At 34.7% G+C, this 18,877-nt stretch overlaps 2 protein-coding genes and 1 long non-coding RNA gene across 5 annotated transcripts in view; 2 read left to right on the top strand and 1 right to left on the bottom strand.

Annotated features, from left to right (window-relative positions):
- Positions 1-8,408, top strand: part of LOC127879187 (prophenin-2-like) — a 196,579-nt gene extending 188,171 nt beyond the window's left edge. For 2 of the 3 annotated variants that reach the window (XM_052425881.1, XM_052425880.1), the window contains exons 3-4: positions 7,495-7,634; positions 8,000-8,408. In XM_052425881.1, coding sequence (XP_052281841.1) covers positions 7,495-7,634; positions 8,000-8,213 — 354 coding nt within the window. In that variant the 3' untranslated portion in view covers positions 8,214-8,408. Of the gene's footprint in view, positions 1-6,178; positions 6,330-7,240; positions 7,294-7,494; positions 7,635-7,999 lie in introns of those variants that run through there. The other variant, XM_052425879.1, reaches the window with a different exon arrangement.
- The window catches only part of LOC127879186 (RAB7A-interacting MON1-CCZ1 complex subunit 1-like), a 71,845-nt gene that overhangs the window by 16,620 nt on the left and 36,348 nt on the right, over positions 1-18,877 (bottom strand). The gene's annotated exons all lie outside the window — the stretch shown is intronic.
- Positions 14,529-17,842, top strand: LOC127879196 (uncharacterized). The gene is made up of 2 exons (XR_008048965.1): positions 14,529-15,159; positions 16,808-17,842. It is a non-coding gene; the product is annotated as an uncharacterized LOC127879196 (long non-coding RNA).

Raw genomic sequence — 18,877 nt, 5'->3', positions numbered from 1 at the left:
GGGATTGAGCAAAATATGTGACGTTTAGAGTGTTTTTACTATATAAATATAAGGAAAATGCGCCACCACCACCTCCCCACCCCCCCGGCAGCCATATTTTTCAACGGACCGAAACCATTTTCAAACTCAACTCTCGTTTGTTGTTAACAAATATTCTGACCAAATTTCATGAAAATTTGCCCAAAAATGTGGCTTCTAGAGTGTTCACATATTTTCACTATACATATAGAGAAAAATGCCCCGCCCACGGGCGGCCATGTTTTTTCACCGATATGGACCGTTTTCGATCTCATCCGAGATATCAATAAACCAATGTTTTCACCAAGTTTCATGATGATTTGGCAAAAATGTGACTTCTTGACTGTTCGCAAGCTTTTTTTTACTATATAAATTTAAGGAAAACTGCCCCGTCCCCCTGGCAGCAATGTTTTTTAACGGACCGGAACCTTTTTCAAACTTAACTCGCGTATCTAGGAATTAAATGTCCTGACAACATTTCAGGAAGATGTGACCAACAAATGTGACTTCTAGAGAGTTTACATGTTTTGACTAAATACATATAGAGAAAACTGCTCCGCCCCCGGGTGGCCATGTTTTTTCACCGATCTTGACCCTTTTCGAACTCGTACGAGATATCAATGAAATCAATGTTTTGACCAAGTTTACTGATGTATTAGTAAGTGTAACTGAAATGCAATACAATTTACCTACCTGGGGTTATCAACCATTCTGTAATAGTGTTCTATGAATATTTGTATGATAGCTTATAAATTCTGGCAATATACTCGTTCTCACTAATACATTTTACTCTCACTGCATTACAATCAAAACATTTTAGAGTCATACGGGTAAGACTCAGCTAATTCAAATCTGCATGGAACCTTACAGACACCGCACTTCTCATGAATTAGACTGTGGTTATTTGCTGTAGAATTGGTCTCAAAATGTTTTGCTGATCGAAAAGGTCTTATCGATCATAGTGAAAAATGCTATAATGTTGATTATTCCAGATTAAACCATATTACTGTGACTTTTAGTAGTCAAAGTTATATCAAAGCACTCTACATAACGACCATTACATGCAAACTAACAATGAACTACCGTGCTGTTTTATGAAATCTAGCATCGTCGACTAAACGTGTTTCCGTTCATTTTAAATAGTACAGATTTCATCTCTCACTTTTATAAGAAAATGCAAATACACTCAAACAGTGAATTTGTCATTATTTCTTTAATTAGTGTGACTTAAAGTGATATTTTGCGCATCTATCAGTATATGCTAGGTGTCTATCGCAACCATTGTTTATTTTTGGTGTTTTCACTTCATATAAACTTATATTTGTTAATGCAGCATCAACATACTAAAACAATATCCCGCAAAGAGAAAAATAATGCATTTGAATATCCACCGTACTTTCGTTTGACAACAGATAATTAATGTACGATGTGAATCTAAATTTAGTTTTAGTGCAGATTCGTTCAAACGACACAAAGACTCAGTTTTGTTTTACGGATTATTTTAAATAGAGGACTGGGACTGTCATGTAAAATATCGAATATAATATATATTTTTATAAACTTATGGTAGCAAGATGAATTGCAAATAATTGGTCAGTTACCACATTTTATCTAACTCTTTTGACCTGTTAATTCTGTTCAGCTCAATTCACTTGAGAAAAATGCGCATAATATCTCTTTAACATACGATTTGTTATTTATATCTCTGATACAGTTATTGAAGTTTTATCTTACGCTTTCCTTTGGCAAAGACTTTACGACAGCTGAATACCAGACATGTTGTAGATATCTCGGTCCGTTCTTATGTGAAATAGTTACGAAGGGATATGATTAATTACGCAAAGCGGTTTGAATACGTAAATATAAAAGCAAAACTGCACTGGACGCAGCGGTCCAGGTGCCTCTAGTAGACTGAAAATTTTCATCGAGATGTCTTAATATTTAATGCAGTCCAACGGTACATCCGGCGATCTTCAACCGAGGCACACGATTATTGATCATTGATCTATACAACGACGATGGTCTCGATGGTAAACAACCCTTCGCCGTTCTTAGCGTAACAGTTGCGCTCTGTATTCGTAAAAAAAGCCAGTATTTCGGACAGCGTTGTCATCATTGCGACGGCACTGATATGATTTTCATTGTCCCAATCCGTGACAGAACAGTTTAAACAAGCGGTGTGTTTATGAAACACTATGTCTCCATATATTTGACCTTTGACCTTGAAGGATGATCTTGACCTATCACCACTCAAAACGTGCAGCTCACATGCATGCCAAATATAAGCTGCTATCTTCAATATTGCACAAGTGTACATTAGATGAGCGATTTTGACCCATATATTTGACCTTTGACCTTGTAGGATGACATTGACCTTCACCTTTTACCACTACAAATGTGCAGCTCCATGAAATAACCATGCATGCCAAACATGAAGTTGCTATTGCAAAATTTATGGAAAATGTTTAAGTTTGCACAAACAAACAAGCAAACCAACCAACCAACAGACAGGGCAAAAACAATATGTCCCCCACTATAGTGGTGGGAGACATAAAAAGCTGACAGTATTGTTTAGAGATTGTATTTCATGTTTCATACTGCAACCGCTTGGTGTGTGCTTTGTATCCACGTGCATATTTTTGATGTTGTCAAATGTTAGTCTTCAGAGGCTATTACCGACATATATCTATATTAAATACCTGTCTTATGCTTGGAATGTAATGCCTTTTTAGTACGTAGAGTGCGGATTATATATTTAATAACTTGGAAACATACAAATGATTGTTTGTTAAATGACTGTTTAAAACCTGTCTCCCTTTAGGCTTTTAATTCTCTTTTCCGTGTAATTGCGACATTAAGACAGAGAGGATGAAATATGTATAGCCTAGTATATCTGTATTTTCATTTTTACTGCAACATCAAAAGCCTTACCTTCGCTGATCTTTTTTTAATATGACAGCATTAATAAATGTAGATCAATTTTCAACCCAGTTATCATGAAAACAAAGTCAGGCCAAAAAAACATTGTTCACTTGGCTTAGTTACCTTTTCTTTGCATAATTTATGTAATGAGCTACCTTTCTGTATTTGAAGCACCGCAGATTCAAAGAAGAAACCCATGTGAAAAGTTCGATACTAGATAGAAGCGAATGAATCGGGTTTTCAAGGAGATTGATATATTTTGTAAAGGACAACCCGTGGAACTTTCCTATTTTAAAATATAAATTATGGTCGCCAAACATTAAAAGCGATAAACCACATAGTGTACAATCTTTATAAATCTGATTATGCAAATTTCCCTGATTTAAATCAAATTGAAATTAATCAAGAAAACATTCATATAATTGGAGAACGTGAAATCTGTACAAATGTCCTCCAAACAATTTAAAGACAAATTAATCAGTTCTAAATGAGCGTGTTATTTAACAACCTTACATTGCGGAAAAATAAATTTATAATGTACAATATTTACATAAACATATCTTAAAACGAAATTTATCCAAATTTGTTACAGCAATATAACTTCCACTGAGCATCATTTACTATATTAAGTACATAAATTGAACCATAACAAATTCGTGTTATCGAAGGAAGCTTTAAGAAAACTGTTCACTCAACATTACACACAAAAACTGGTTTGAAAAATAATGCTAATTGAAGAACGTACAATCTAAAATAAGTGTCATCAAAACACTACAAATATCAATAAATCAGTTCTCAAAGAGTTTTCTTAAACACACTTTATATTCATAGGGAAATATTACACTTTTAATTACGGAACAAATGAACCAAAACAATTTCCAATATTTACAGAAACTTGTCTGTCAAGGAAATTGTCTCAATTTTGTTTCCGTTTTTTTTACACCAATATAACCCATAAGTATCATTATTATATTTCATAAAAAGACTGTGCATTCAACTTAACGAACAAATGGCTTTGATCAATAAGGGTTTTATCAATCATGGTATAGTAAGTGCGAAAGAAAGATGCTTTAAAAAAAATGTGTGTGTATAATGTTCCGACTAATATCATATCATTATACGACACCTCATACAATGCATTGCTTTACTGTATGTAGTTTTGGTTTTTATGAGAATGTGTACATTTTTTAATAATTTATAAAAAAAATTCTGCCCCCCTTCGAAGAAGAGGAGGTATATTGCTTTGTTCATGTCGGTCGGTCGGTCTGTCGGTCCGTCAACCAGGGTTTTCGGATGATAATTTAAGAACGCTTGGGCCTAGGATCATGAAACTTCATAGGTACATTGATCATGACTCGCAGATGACCCCTATTGATTTTGAGATCACTACGTCAAAGGTCAAGGTCACGGTGACCCGAAATAGTAAAATAGTTTCCGGATGATAACTCAAGAACGCATACGCCTAGGATCATGAAACTTCATCGTTAGATAGATCATAACTCGCAGATGACTCCTATTGATATTCAGGTCACTAGGTCAAAGGTCAAGGCCACGGTGACCCGAAATAGTAAAATGGTTTTCGGATGATAACTCAAGAACGCATACGCATAGGATCATGAAACTTCATAGGTAGATTGATCATGACTCGCAGATGACCCCTATTGATTTTGAGGCCAATAGGTCAAAGATCAAGGTCACGGTGACCCGAAAAGAAAAATGATTTTTGGATGATAACTCATGAAACTTCATAGGTAGATTGATCATGACTCGCAGATGACCCCTATTGATTTAGAGGTCACTAGGTCAAAGGTCAAGGTCACGGTGACCCGAAATAGTAAAATGGTTTTCGGATGATAACTCAAGAACGCATATGCCTAGGATCATGAAACTTCATGAGTAGATTGATCATGACTCGCAGATGACCCCTAATGATTTTTAGGTCACTAGGTCAAAGATCAAGCAAGGTCACGGTGACCCGAAATAGTTAAATGGTTTCCGGATGATAACTCAAGAACGCTTACGCCTAGGATCATGAAACTTCATAGGTACATTGATCATGACTCGCAGATGACCCATATTGATTTTCAGGTCGCTAGGTCAAAGGTCAAGGTCACAGTGACAAAAAACGTATTCACACAATGGCTGCCACTACAACGGACAGCCCATATGGGGGGGCATGCATGTTTTACATACAGCCCTTGTTAAAGTCACAAACCCGACGATAATCTAACGAAATTATATAAATGTATGAAGAACACTTTCTAAAAATTTCTTCACTCACAAGTCTGAGTTTTTTTTAAATTATATAAATGTATGATGAACATTTTCTAAAGATTTCCTCACTCACAAGTCTGAGTTTTTTTGCTATCTTTATAGTTCCAAATCTTTTGTAGATGGAACATATTTCTTTGCATACTTATAGCTTAACAACGTATATCATGATCGTTTTGTTTTATGTAAATTTTCGATACTTTCGATACTGCCGACCATTTCACTCTTCACTGTACACCTTTGCATCGTGTTTGCATCCAAAGGAGATTGAACATAACATATAAAAATGAATTATTTTCAAGCTTTATATCAATCTTTATTTTGTTGAATTTGTTCTTAGGTTGTTACTATGTGTGTTTTTATATAATGCTTGCATAGAACGGGACAAATAAGCAAAAGAAGAAATAAACAACATAGTTATTGCCATTATGTTTTCTTACATGCACGTTTCAATGTAAATAAATGTAATACTTTCATTAAGTTAAGCCATACAATCATTTAGATATCAATTAAAGTAGCCCCACATTAAGACACTTCCTTAAGGTCAATGGGCCAAGTAAGCGTTTGCCTACTTAAAAAGTATCTTATTATGTTATATATTCTGTATTTACTATTTTTAATATCTACCTAATTTACATAAGGTTTCAATCAGCTTATTTGTATGTTAACAAATTATGAGATAACACGATAATGCCCAAGAGTTCCCATTTTAAATGTATTGTCATTTTAAATTGAATATACGCTCGTTAAAAAGTATTACTTGTTCGTGAAATAAATGGTATTCGTGTAATATGGTGCTTTGTAAATGCTGCACTGCAAAATCTTTTTTATTTATTTCCTGTGCCATTTGATGTCTGAAAACCCTGATAAGATATCATAAGCGCTGGGAAATTAAAGTATGCGTCAAAGCAATAAAACTTAAATTATAATGATTTACAGGGGAAGTTTAATTGCACGTATTCGCCCTATTCGCAAACAAATACAATCTTTGGAATGTATAAAAGCGCGTTATGATACAGAAGAAAACAGTTTTCAACAAACCTGCAAAATGAAGATTATTCTGATAGGATTTTTGGCGACCATGCTGGTCTGGGGCCCCCAGACAAGAGCACAGAAAGGTAAAATAAGATTTTAAATGCTATTTTATATCATACTGTTGTATTATTGTCACTGTAAAGAAAAAAAGTTATTTGCTTTTTATTTCAAATTTTAAGACATAAGACACGAACTGCGATACTTTTTGTTTTGTTAGATGCAATGAAAATTCCATGCATGTTTTTCATTCAAACAATTATTTTGGTTAGTGAAGCGTTTCAGTTTCGAAACACACAATATTAAATAAAATATTTATATGGTCGTTAAGGTGGGTAAAGACTTATTGTACCTTGCTCGTTCTAGACGGCTTCACAATTTATATCAATTTTTATTATTATGTTGTGAGTTTAGTCTTAATATGTAACGGCAATTTGCCTTAAAAGGACTGGTGGCTGTTTTTAAGGGTGTTGCCTTGTTCTTACAGAAATAATGTTGCATATCGCAACAATTGTGATACTAAATTTTATAGATAAACAGTTCCTCCAAACATTTCATTAGAACTATGAACATCCTTCAATTTGCTTTTCTTTAAATGATAATTACAAACTATAACGCAGTTGTCTTTCAATAAGTGAATTTAACTTAAAGCATAGATTTAAACTTTGTTTGTGATCAGTTGATATGTGCAAACTAGAACGACATAACCACATACATCAGGCACACATATTCACAACTTGAAATGTGACATGGCGTAAAAATTAAATGTGTGTTTGTTACAAAAGAACAGTAGAAAAAGTACGTTGTTGCGCAAGATGTTTGCAAATTATCACGCCAGTTGATTTTTTTGGGGTCAAGGGTATACTTTTTAAACAAATTTAGTGACCGTTTGCTTAACGGTATGTGTTCCTAAAATGAACATTGATTAACAACCATGCTCCTTCTTCAAAAAGTAAGTTATCAAATAAGGTTGTACTTGCTTTTATATATGTTCTAGACGATTTGACCAATGACGAATTACAGGAAGCTGAAGAGCGTGCAAATAACACAGTAAGCACATAAATATTGGTTAAAATTTATTTTTAACCATCTTTATTAATTTGCATAAAACATGCAATATACTAAAGCATGGTACAATAGTATTCAAAATTTAAGGATACGTTGTTACGTATGTAAATGACACAAACTAAATGTCTGTATTGTCCAGTGTGTTGATAAAAGATGCCAATTATCGCTGACTTTCATATTTAGAGTGTTGGTGCTGCTGAAAACAAATTCTGCGACGGCGAGTGTGCTGAATTCGAAGGCGACGATTTAGATCAATGCATAGAAGCGTGTGAACAAGATTCCTCCAAGCAGCTGGAAGGCGTTGATGATGGCGACGATAAGGGGTAAATTATATGCTTTTTTCATGAACGACGATAATGAAGAGATGAATGACAAGAAGGGGCAAACAAAGATTAAGATTGAGGGGATGATGTTCATGCTGATGATTATTCCTATATATTAAGTCAAACATATATTTGACTTTATTTAGCATATGGGTCTATGTAATTAATGTAATTGATTGCTCTTCGTGTATGATACAAGTAAATTTGTAAAACATTGTACATACGGTTGCTTTTCAATATATTTAATTTATGATATTGGGTAAACATGCCACTGAAAAGGTGATGACCATTTATGTAGTATTTAATTGTACATGAATATGTTATCCAAATGATATGTAGATCAAGAAAACGAATAATTTTTACAGAAGCCAAAGAAGAAAGAGGGGCTGGATTAGGATTCGGCTTCCCAGGATTCCGCTTCCAAGGATTCCGCTTCCCAGAATTCCGCTTCCGAGAATTCCGCTTCCCAGAATTCCGCTTCCGAGGATTCCGCTTCCCAGAATTCCGCTTCCGAGGATTCCGCTTCCCAGAATTCCGATCGGGAAAAAGAAACGATCAGTCGAAGTACCAATGGAGTAACGGCTTCGTCATGAGGACCACGACAATACAGCGTACCAAAAAAGCGCACAGTTGAAAAATGTCACTATAAACAGCAACAAATATAACTATAAAACAGGAATTATATATAGCTGCTGAAAGACTTTCAGATATATTGCCAAATATGAAAATTTTCATAATTAAAGTAAAAAAATAAAAATAAAATAAAAAACCGTGCGTTTCAATATTTGCTCGTATCAATCACTCACATAGCACACTCGAATAGTTCCATAGCATCAAATGAACATGTTTTTTTCTTTCTTCACAACACACAAAAAACAACAATGACGTGATTAAAAGGCGTAAATTATTCTGAAATAAAATCCCAATATATTCAATCTTTTTAAATAAATAAAGCGGACGCGGCGTATAGCGAAACATAATTATTTTTTAGAAAACTCATCCATCGAATATCGCCGCTATTTTGTAAGGTGCATAAACTAAGTTATTAATCTTGTTCACAAAAAACTCTCATGCTTCAGTCTTTTGACTGTTTTGTTTATTGTTTAATCACATAGCATTTATCTTCTCAAAATTAATTAATTAAGAATACTCAAATTCGCGACTTCTATAATCGCTTTTCCTGCGGCCATTTCTAACAGCTCCCAACTATTTTACTGCATAAGTTCTTAATTTCTTTTGAATTATTATCCAACGTATCACTGGAATGTTTACTTCTCAATCCAAATACTACTCATCAATTAGAAAATAGTAAATAAATAAAAACCTTAAAATATAATTAATATGTAACAAAGTAAACGGCAAGAAAAACAACATTTGTTTTGATTTCGGAATAATACGGAGATTTATTTCCACAGCAAATTTAGCCTATTTACGTCTGTTCTAATTTGTATAACTGTAAGAAGAAAATATTTCTCGGTATCAATCAGAAAACAAACAATGTCATCTTTATTTTTCGAACGTAATTTTGTCTAAACTTTGCACACAATAATTGACACGATTCACCTGCTAAAGACGAATAATCACGACGAGTTTCAACAGCAACACATATCAATAAAAATAAAATTTAACCGCACTTGTTTTTCTTATCACATTATGTTTATTCGAGCATCGTGATTTAATGTAGATTATTCAATTTTATACCATATTGCAGAGTTTCAGAGTTTTTCAATAGTCAATGTTATATCAAAGCTGTCTGTAACATGAGCCTAACATGCAAACTCACTCTGCAAGAACTACCGTTCTTCTCATGGAAATTCAGTTGTAATCTTACCAAACATATCATGCCATTTTTTCCACAACAATCGCCGCAACATTAGGGTCGATAGGTCGGCGAAATAAGTTTTCGTTAACTTTTCCTATATTACATTTTTTATTTTCCATTTTAATAAGGAAATGTCATAAAACTAAAATAAATCTTCCAAATGTGCATTCACCACGACCGTAATTCCTCTAAGTTTTCGGACATTTAAACATTTATTTTTTCGTTTCCAAAAATGTAGACACGAACAATATTAAACAATACAAGTGTCCGATAATTTAGTGACGTATATGTTATGTTTGTTTGGCAATTATTAAATTGAAATAAAACCAATTAATTGAATAATAGATGTGCAATAATTGTATTGATTTGTACCCTTCTTTCTCTACTTAAAAAGACAGAGCTTCACTTATTTGCAATCTCTTACCTGAAATGGTATTTACAAACGTTATAAAAACAAAACAACCATACTGCTTCCTTAATACGATATCATTTCAAATGATGTTGGGTGAACCAATTGTTTAGTACCGGTATACATGGTAATATACCCAATAATACAATTGTAATGGTCCATAGCCGCCAAGGCATTCATATGCCAGGTTTTATGACCTTAATCAGGTTTAAAACTCCATGATCGAAGGGTCCCTAGATAAGCGTAAACAGGGCAAACATCTGGTAAAATAGCTTAAAAATATACTGTCCAAAACCAGAGAGTAATTAATTATAGAATTAGGGACGAAATACCGTGTGACAGAAAATATAGAGTCACGAAAAAAAATTTTTGGGCGAAATACAGGGGGGGGGGCGACATTTTGGAGTGTCCGAATACCTATAGTAATAACGGATTTCCTGCACTAATTATCACTTAATGTATAATTAATTTAGTGAATATGATCGAATGTGGAAATAATGAGAGAAAACTCACGTTGGTAAAGCGTATTCAGGACGGCACAAAAAATAGGGTCAGTCGCGTTAGTAAAAACAAACAATTTTCAACGAATTTTTAACTTAATGTTCTTGCAGTTAACAAATCCAGTTGGTGGACACAGATTATTTTAGAATTGGCACTTTGGCTTATCATGACAAACGCCACAAACCGTCTATGAACGAACTGCCCTTCTGTACTTGAATCCTAGAAATGAATATGGTAGAACATTAACCAATAAAAATAATCAGTATGTTAATACTTGATTTTTCGGCCCATCAAATTACTTATATAAAGTTGAGTCCTGATAATCAATACAAGTGGCATCAATGTATCAGCTGCATAGATATACACGTTTGTTTAGACTTTAAGTGATTTTAAAAGAGATTGCGTAATATATTAACTACTTTAATAAGTATGACGTTGAAAAGTAATCTTATTATTTTGTTATTCTAGTCCAAACAAATAACACACAATTATGCAGGTATAAATTATTTACAAATGAATAACATTTATTTGTTGCTAGTCAATGATTGGGGATTCAAGAGACCATTGACCTTCAGTGTACACAAGAGCCCCAAAAAATGTATTAAGTTTTGTTGTTAATAGAAGACTCGCTAGTCGTCTCGCTTTTATTTCCTTAAAGTTTTAAATGAGGATTCACAAGCGCCGCATTGACATGCACAGCCCCAGCGAGATTGTCAAGCAGATCACGTCCATCAGCATTGAGTCCAGTGTGGAGGTTGAGGTCACCATTGCAGATGCTTAGGACACCATGAAGCGATGAATATAAATATACAGCACGTGTATCTGAGTGTGCTATCTCGTGGTTAAAATAATATATGTTTGGATGTGTGATGAAGTGTTACTTTTCCAAGAAAAAGCTAAGAATTGCATGTGTATGGGACCAGTTAGAAATATCTCTTCGTTACTCATAACCATGGTATATTTTCTAACTCAAACATAGATTAGATATCGTATAAGTACCTGATCTCGAACCATACCTGATCTCGCACCTTTTGCTAACTCGCGATTTATAAACACATGCTATGCGTATTACGTCATCAAATTATGTGAACCGCAGCAGTGGTAAACAATTCAGATGTAACTTGCGAAAGTGTCCGTAAAATGCGTCAAAACAGGTATATACCAATCATTATATTGTTAACAATGCGATTTCTTTGAAGAAATTAACTTCTTTTTGTATTCCAAAAGTATGAACTTGCTCCACCCATACAAGTTACATTTATAAAACTGAATTTACATTGGCAGGAAGTCGCTTGTCCTCTGCATCGAAATGTCACGTCACATTGTTGTTATATTTAGCATATCGTCTTTACATATCTTGTCGTCTGCATAGAAATGTCACGTTACGATGATGTGACACGTCACATTGTCGTTATAATTAGCAGATCGTCTTAATATTAAAATTAAATGTACAGCAAAGATCAGCAACAAAAAAAGAAAAGCAAATGAACCAAAAAGGCTTGTAACAAAAAACAAAAAAACAAAAGCAGCTAAATCAACCGTGAAGCAGGTCAGTGAAGCAACACAAGAGCCGATTCCGGATCCTTCACACACCAACCTTGTCCATGATACAGGTTCAAGTTCCGATGAAGAAGCAACGGATGAAGACAAATGCTGTGTCTGTAACCGGTTCCAGCCCAGAGAAATCACCAACTGTGTCTCATTGGTGTTCACCAAATGGGCCCAGTGTTGTGCAACAAATTGTTTTCACTGTGTCCACTTAAAGTACTATTGTCCACAAACAGTGATTCGCCTTCACGACACTTTCATTTGCCCATGTCACAAAACTGAAGAGTAAACTTTTTTCTATTGTTTGATTAATTAAATAATGTTGTGCATAATTTTAGAACATGTTTACAGAAATTGCCTGTGTTTTTGCCTCAAGTGCCTGCATTTGTTCTTTAGGTTCTATAGATTTTCATGGGTTCGAGATTAGGTCAGTTTTGTTGACACCGCCATGACAGTTAATACATATCGGTTACAACAATGTATGAAAGTTGTTTCTTCCATTTCTCATACTTTGTGCCGATTTAAATAAATAGGTTGATGTATATATAATTAAAATGTTAAACTTTGTTGCCATTTTTTATTTATTTAGTAAACATTTTTGAAAGAGATGTTGAAGTCTTAGTGGTTCGAGATCCGTTACTTCCACTCTAATAGTCGATGAACTCATTAAATTAATGTTAAAAATATCGTCATTATTAACTATTAATACGTAACAGTTCCTTCATACCAAAGTTCGTGCCGTAGGCCTTTAAAGGCAGGTAAAATAGTTTCAAAACTTTAGCCATGATTAATGTAACAGTGGTTTTAAATCTCGATATTATCGGTCCAGTTGGCATAAGGTTAATTCAAAGAGATTCTTTAATGCAATATTTACATTTTCAGTGTTGACCGGTGATTGAATCTCGTCTGACTACACGTTCCGTTAAAAATAGTGATAATGCGCAAATCGGTTTTCATACCTTCATAATTTTACTGCTAATCTACTAATCTCGATTTGATTTTCTCAACTTTGTATCATGATTCGAATTGCCCATTATATAGAAAAAGATGTATATAACAAACAATTATAAAATGAAACATTAAAACTATCATTAAAAATGTTTGTTTTTTCCGCATTTACATGGTTCTGTCCGTAGGCACCTGTTAGGCATCGGTAGTAAATTATTTACATGTGATTTGGTCATTGATTTGTTTAAGCCTAGGGGATTTCTTTAAAACTAAATATTGTTGTGTTAGGATTTATACATTACTGACCAATAGAAGGACATTTTCAAAACATATTATGTGATTTGAAGGATGTTCATAAGTCAAATATACAGCTACGGATGGCAAGAGTAATACTGTTTATAAAAATTTGAGTACTATTGATGCAAACAAACTTCAACTATACTATTCCTTGAAATAAAGATGGCGTTGTTATTGTTCTTAAAATCAGTTTACACTACTCGATTTAATAATTGCATTAATAATTTAGAACATATTCCTACAAAACAAAAGGTCATCGTGTAAAAATGGTAATCGAGAAAAGTAAAATTTGACATAACCCATAGGTGTGTTATTGTTTCAAAATATCATCCACGTTCAATTACACGCATATTTCCTTATCATCTTAGTATCGCCGTCCGGGGCCTTTGCGCACAGTTTAATTAGCATGTAGGTATTTTCCACTTAATATCAATGAACATGGACCATACCAATATATAGTGTGCTATATAAGAACTTTGGCTGTATGTAAACATTATTTCACCCACTAGGACACCTTTCCGTTCCCAAATGTACTTAACGATATGCGCACGTGAATTCTTTAAGCGTAAACTTGAGCATCATAACGTTAGCGGCGCAAAGACCACATGTGAGCGTATTTACGTGCGACGGTGGCTCTTAAGCACATATCTACTAACGCACTTGTCCGCGTTTAAGTGGGTAAGAAACAGCACTTGGGCATCTTAATGTAGCACTTGAGAGCATTAATGTGTGCACCTAAGCCCCTGTAAGAACGTACAAACGGATTTCACATTTTGTAGCCGCAGTGGCTTAAGGACCTTTACATCTGTATAATTACAAACACACACTTTATTTATAAGTGTATGTTGAGAAAATCTTAAATACCGGTACTTAGATATAATGTGAGATTGAGATATTAAGTCTCTTTCAGCCCAAATGACATCTCGATCTAGTTCACATGCTCGGTTACTTTGTAAAATAAAGGAATGCGTGAGATCAAGTTGCATTCCACCGTTATTTCCATAACTTGAAACTTGGCGGAACATTTTTTTCCAATAATACTCTGAAACAGTGTCAAGTTAGGTCAACAACGAGGTCATCAGGCCAAATTAAAGAACAAACTTGAGAACACTCTAGAAGTGACATTTGTTTGTACAATCTTCGTGAAACTTGCTCAGAAAATTTTGGTTTTAATGATTTCTCCGTCGAGAGAGATATGGATCCGATCAATTTCAAAACATGACCGCGATTCGGCGGGGCAGTTTTTCTTATGTGGCTATAGTCAAGAATTTTCACACCCTTTGACGTGACAATTTTACACATTTATCAGAAAACTCAAAACAATCATTTTCGTTGACGGCAACGGGGTTTAATTATGTTTCCGTATAATATAACATAAGTATGGAAAGCCAAAGGGGACCCCCGCTAAAATACATATACTTATATAGTAAATATCGGGATTTTCATTTTTCGCGGAACTTTCACTTTCCGCGAAAAACCAAGGCCAGCATAGCCATAAAATACTACATACAAATCGAAATCTAAAAAGCGCGAAACTTTCATATATTTTCCGTCGGAACAATTCTCTTTCAACCCTGGAGAGAATGCGGGCTCAAATAATCGCGCGGAACCTAAATATTATCTACTCTGTACAAAAAGTAGTGTATAAAATCGCGCGGACCTTATCCACAAAGCGCGGAACACAAATATCTTCCGCGAAAATTAAGCATTGAATTACTGTACAAATCTCGGGTTGCTATGTAAATTGCGGGTTGCTAATGAAAAATCGCGCGGAAGATTCATTACTCCGCGCGATTTTCAATAGCATTGAATTACTGCACGAAATTCGGGTTGCTATGTGGTTACGCGATAAAATTTGATTGGTTCCGACACCTAGAAAGAACCTATCAAAACTCGCGTCTTATCCAGCATTCATGCAGTCATCATGATGACTGTTTCACATTAACACAAAAAATTTTAAGGGCGAAAGCGTGATCAATTTTGATGACATTAGCAATGAGGTTAGTATTTAACATACATGAATTTTAATGCAATTAAAACAGCTCAAGAGTATCGAGTGTTGTTTTCACGGTTTGTCTATATGCAAACGTCTCTGATTAAACATAAACACCCGCAAAAACACGTCATAATCATATGTCGGCAAATAATGAAATATATCTAGTGTTTGTGTGTAAGAAACATCTTCCCTTAAGCTCAGTTAGTAGAGAGCCAAGTTATTGTTATGGCAGTCGTATGCTCTAGTCCAGCGCCGTATACATCTTCAATTAAAAAGAAAAAGAACAAGGCTTTACAGGCAATTCATCCCAAAGGCAACTCGTACCTTGGTCAACTCGTACCCATTTTTAGCTCGGCGTTTTCGGAGAAAACCCGAGGTATTGTCATAGCCAGCTCGTCGTCCGCCGTAGGCGTCGTGCTAAAACCTTAGCATTGGCTCTAAAATCAAAGTGCTCCACCTACAACTTTGAAATTTCATATGTAGATGCACCTTGATGAGTTCTACACGCCACACCCATTTTTGGATCACTAGGTCAAAGTCACTGTGACCTCTAATATAAAACTTTAACATAGGCTCTAAAATCAAAGTGCTTCCACCTACAACTTTGAAACTTCATATGTAGATGCACCTTGATGAGTTCTACACGCCACACCCATTTTTGGGTCATTAGGTCAAAGGTCAAGGTCACTGTGACCTCTACTATAAAACTTTAACATTGGCTCTAAAATAAAGTGCTTCCACCTACAACTTTGAAACTTCATATGTAGATGCATGTTGATTTGTTCTACACGCCACACCCATTTTGGGGTCACTAGGTCAAGGTCATTGTGACCTCTAAAAAAATAAATCTGACAAGCACCTGTAGCAGAGCGTGGCATCCGTTATGCGGTGCTCTTGTTGTCAACTCGTTCTTCATTCAAACTATTCAACTTGTTTCATTTGTCTTATTTTGTCACAATTGTAAAATTCTTGAAAGACATCAACCACAAGTGTCAATTTTCATCAACACTTTCGCTGCTTATACATATCTGCAGCAGACAACTTGCGTGAGCAATGCTTAGATAATTTAAGTTGAAACATCAAGAGGAAAATAAAAATTGTTTGGGTAGGTACAAGTTGACTAAAAAACAGGTACGAGTTGACCACAATGGGTAGGTGTTTACCACGGAACAATTTGACCGGCATGCAGAACAAGATTATTGATTATTATATTTAACTGTCACACAAATCTGAAAGATAACACAATGTATTACAAACACAATGACTGTCAAGACATTCTAAACTCTTACAGTTAACATATAACAGGTGCACACATCTGATATACTGACCAAATTAAATAACTCAAGATTCACACCAGATACGACACAGTTTCAAAACTCGACATTTTGTCTGCATGCCACGCCAATTTAGTCCAAAAAATTTGATTTAACCAGTGAATTCTGAGCTATATATCTTAAAGCAGAATGCACATTATGTCTAAAAAGTGTTTTTCGGCTAATTTCTGGTATGAACTATCTTCACACATAGCATCTGGTAAACCTTCAGATAGCAATAGCAGAATGCTAATAATGAGTATAATGTTCTGTATTGTGGAAGAAATACATGTAGTAAAATAATATGATAGTATGAAACATGGTTTTTGTATTTTATAGCTGTAGCAGTGTTCCCAACTTGAACATCATCTTCTGTGTACATATCTGAGGCAGAGCCAGCTTGCCCATCTGACCTCTGTTGTGGACAACCGAGTAAGAGCCAGCTTGCATGTCATCTGTTGTGGACATCCGTGTTAGAGCCAGCTTGCACGTCCTCTATTGTGGACATCAGTGTTAGTGCTAGCTTTCATGTCATCTGTTGTGAACATCCGTGTAAGAGCCAGCTTGCACGTCATCTCTTTTGGACATCAGTGTTAGAGCCAGCTTACACATCCTCTGTTGTGGACATCCGTGTAAGTGCTAGCTTGCACGTAATCTGTTGTGGACATCTGTGTTAGAGCCAGCTTGCACGTCATATGTTTAGGACATCAGTCAGAGATAGCTTGCATGTTATATACTTGTGGACATTAGTCAGAGCCAGCAAGGACAATCTCTGTTGTGGATATCTGTCTTAGAGCTTGCACGTCATCGGTTGTTCACATCCTTGTAATAACCAGCTTGCACATCAACTGATGTGGAAATCTGAGTCAGAGCCAGCTTGCACATCATCCGTTGTGGACATCTCTTTATGATTCTACTCTTTGCTTAGATTGACACTGTGACTTTAGTGTAATATGTTACAACCTTAAGCTATTCCTATTGTTGAATAAAAATATTGTGTCATTAAAATATATTTTGTTGGATAATTTGTATGTTGAGTTGTATTGTTTGGTCATTGCAAAGTATCAAGTTATTTTAAGACAAGAAAAAGCTCATCTTTCATCATGTATTTATATTAAAATTCTTGAATGTTAGTGAAGGTACAGTTCATATAATTAAAAGCAATTTTAATATGATTGCTTGTGTTTTATTGCACAGTGAATACCATCTTGTCTTTATGCTGACATATAGAACGGAAAAATAGTAAACTGTCGTTTTTATATGCAATGGGATTGTATATGAAGACTTGCATGTTCAGATGAAAAAATTGCCATAATTTTTCTCTTTATATTTTATTCCTGCTAAATGGTTGATGCAATAAAGTTAAGTCTTTAATGACTTGTGTTTCTTGTAATATTATTTGTAAGCAAATTTGGCTGTAGTATTAGATGCATGCTGTACAAGATACTGTAGATCAACATTATATTGTATGAGTATGAATAGATAATTCAAGGTGCACAGCCATTAATTTTGCCCTCCACCATCTCCGATTTTGGTTAGACAGTTGCAAGTTACTTGCATTAGTATGAAGTCTTAAAATAACTTAAGTATAATTGCTGTTGTGTTATTATTAACCTTTTCCTGCTCTGAGGAAATTTTAAATTTTCTACATGCAAACATCATAAAACCAGAACAGCCTGCAAGTAACTCACAATCTGTTCAGGTTTTATGCTGTTTGCTGCTCATCAGTATCCATGGGTTGGAAACAAAGCCTTTAAAACTTTAATATAGTAAGAAAGGTCTTAAATTAAATTTATTCTCGAATGTGTCTTAGTTCGTTTTTGAGTGGTACAGGGTTAAATGTCTCATTTTGTTTTTGATTATCTTTGGTTTATTGAACATATATGAGCCTTGCTCTGTGAAATAGGGGTTTTATGCATGTGCGTTTAGTATCCTCCCTGATTAGCCTGTGCGGTCTGCCCAGGCTAATCTGGAGTGCACATGCATTAAACCCCTTTTTCACAGAGCGAGGCTCATATGTATTAGACAGTGCATTCAAATAATACAATTTAAATCTGAATATTTTATTTAGTTGCAATACTCAAAGACCTATCAATATTGATAGGTCTTTGCAATACTTTAAAGCTTACTATGTTTGCAGTTTTAGTGAAAACACAAACTTTTAATCAAAGAAGCATATAATGTGTATTACTCATTTAATCAACTTCCACTTTATTCCATACACGTGTTCGACTCTGTGACATTATGTTCTGTCAAAGCTTTTTATTGCAAATTTATTAAACATAAATTGGTAACCTTGGGTATCCAAAAGGAATCCAAATTTTACTAGCCATAGACTTTCCAAAATGCAATTGTTTCTGAGAAGTATTTTTCTCTAGAAGGTGGCAAAACTCCTAAGCAATTCCTTTT

Source organism: Dreissena polymorpha, chromosome 4 (assembly GCF_020536995.1).
Source record: "Dreissena polymorpha isolate Duluth1 chromosome 4, UMN_Dpol_1.0, whole genome shotgun sequence".
NCBI classification, from domain to species: domain Eukaryota; kingdom Metazoa; phylum Mollusca; class Bivalvia; order Myida; family Dreissenidae; genus Dreissena; species Dreissena polymorpha.
Note: the sequence above shows the minus strand (reverse complement) of the source record. Positions and strands in the feature narration are given on the sequence as shown.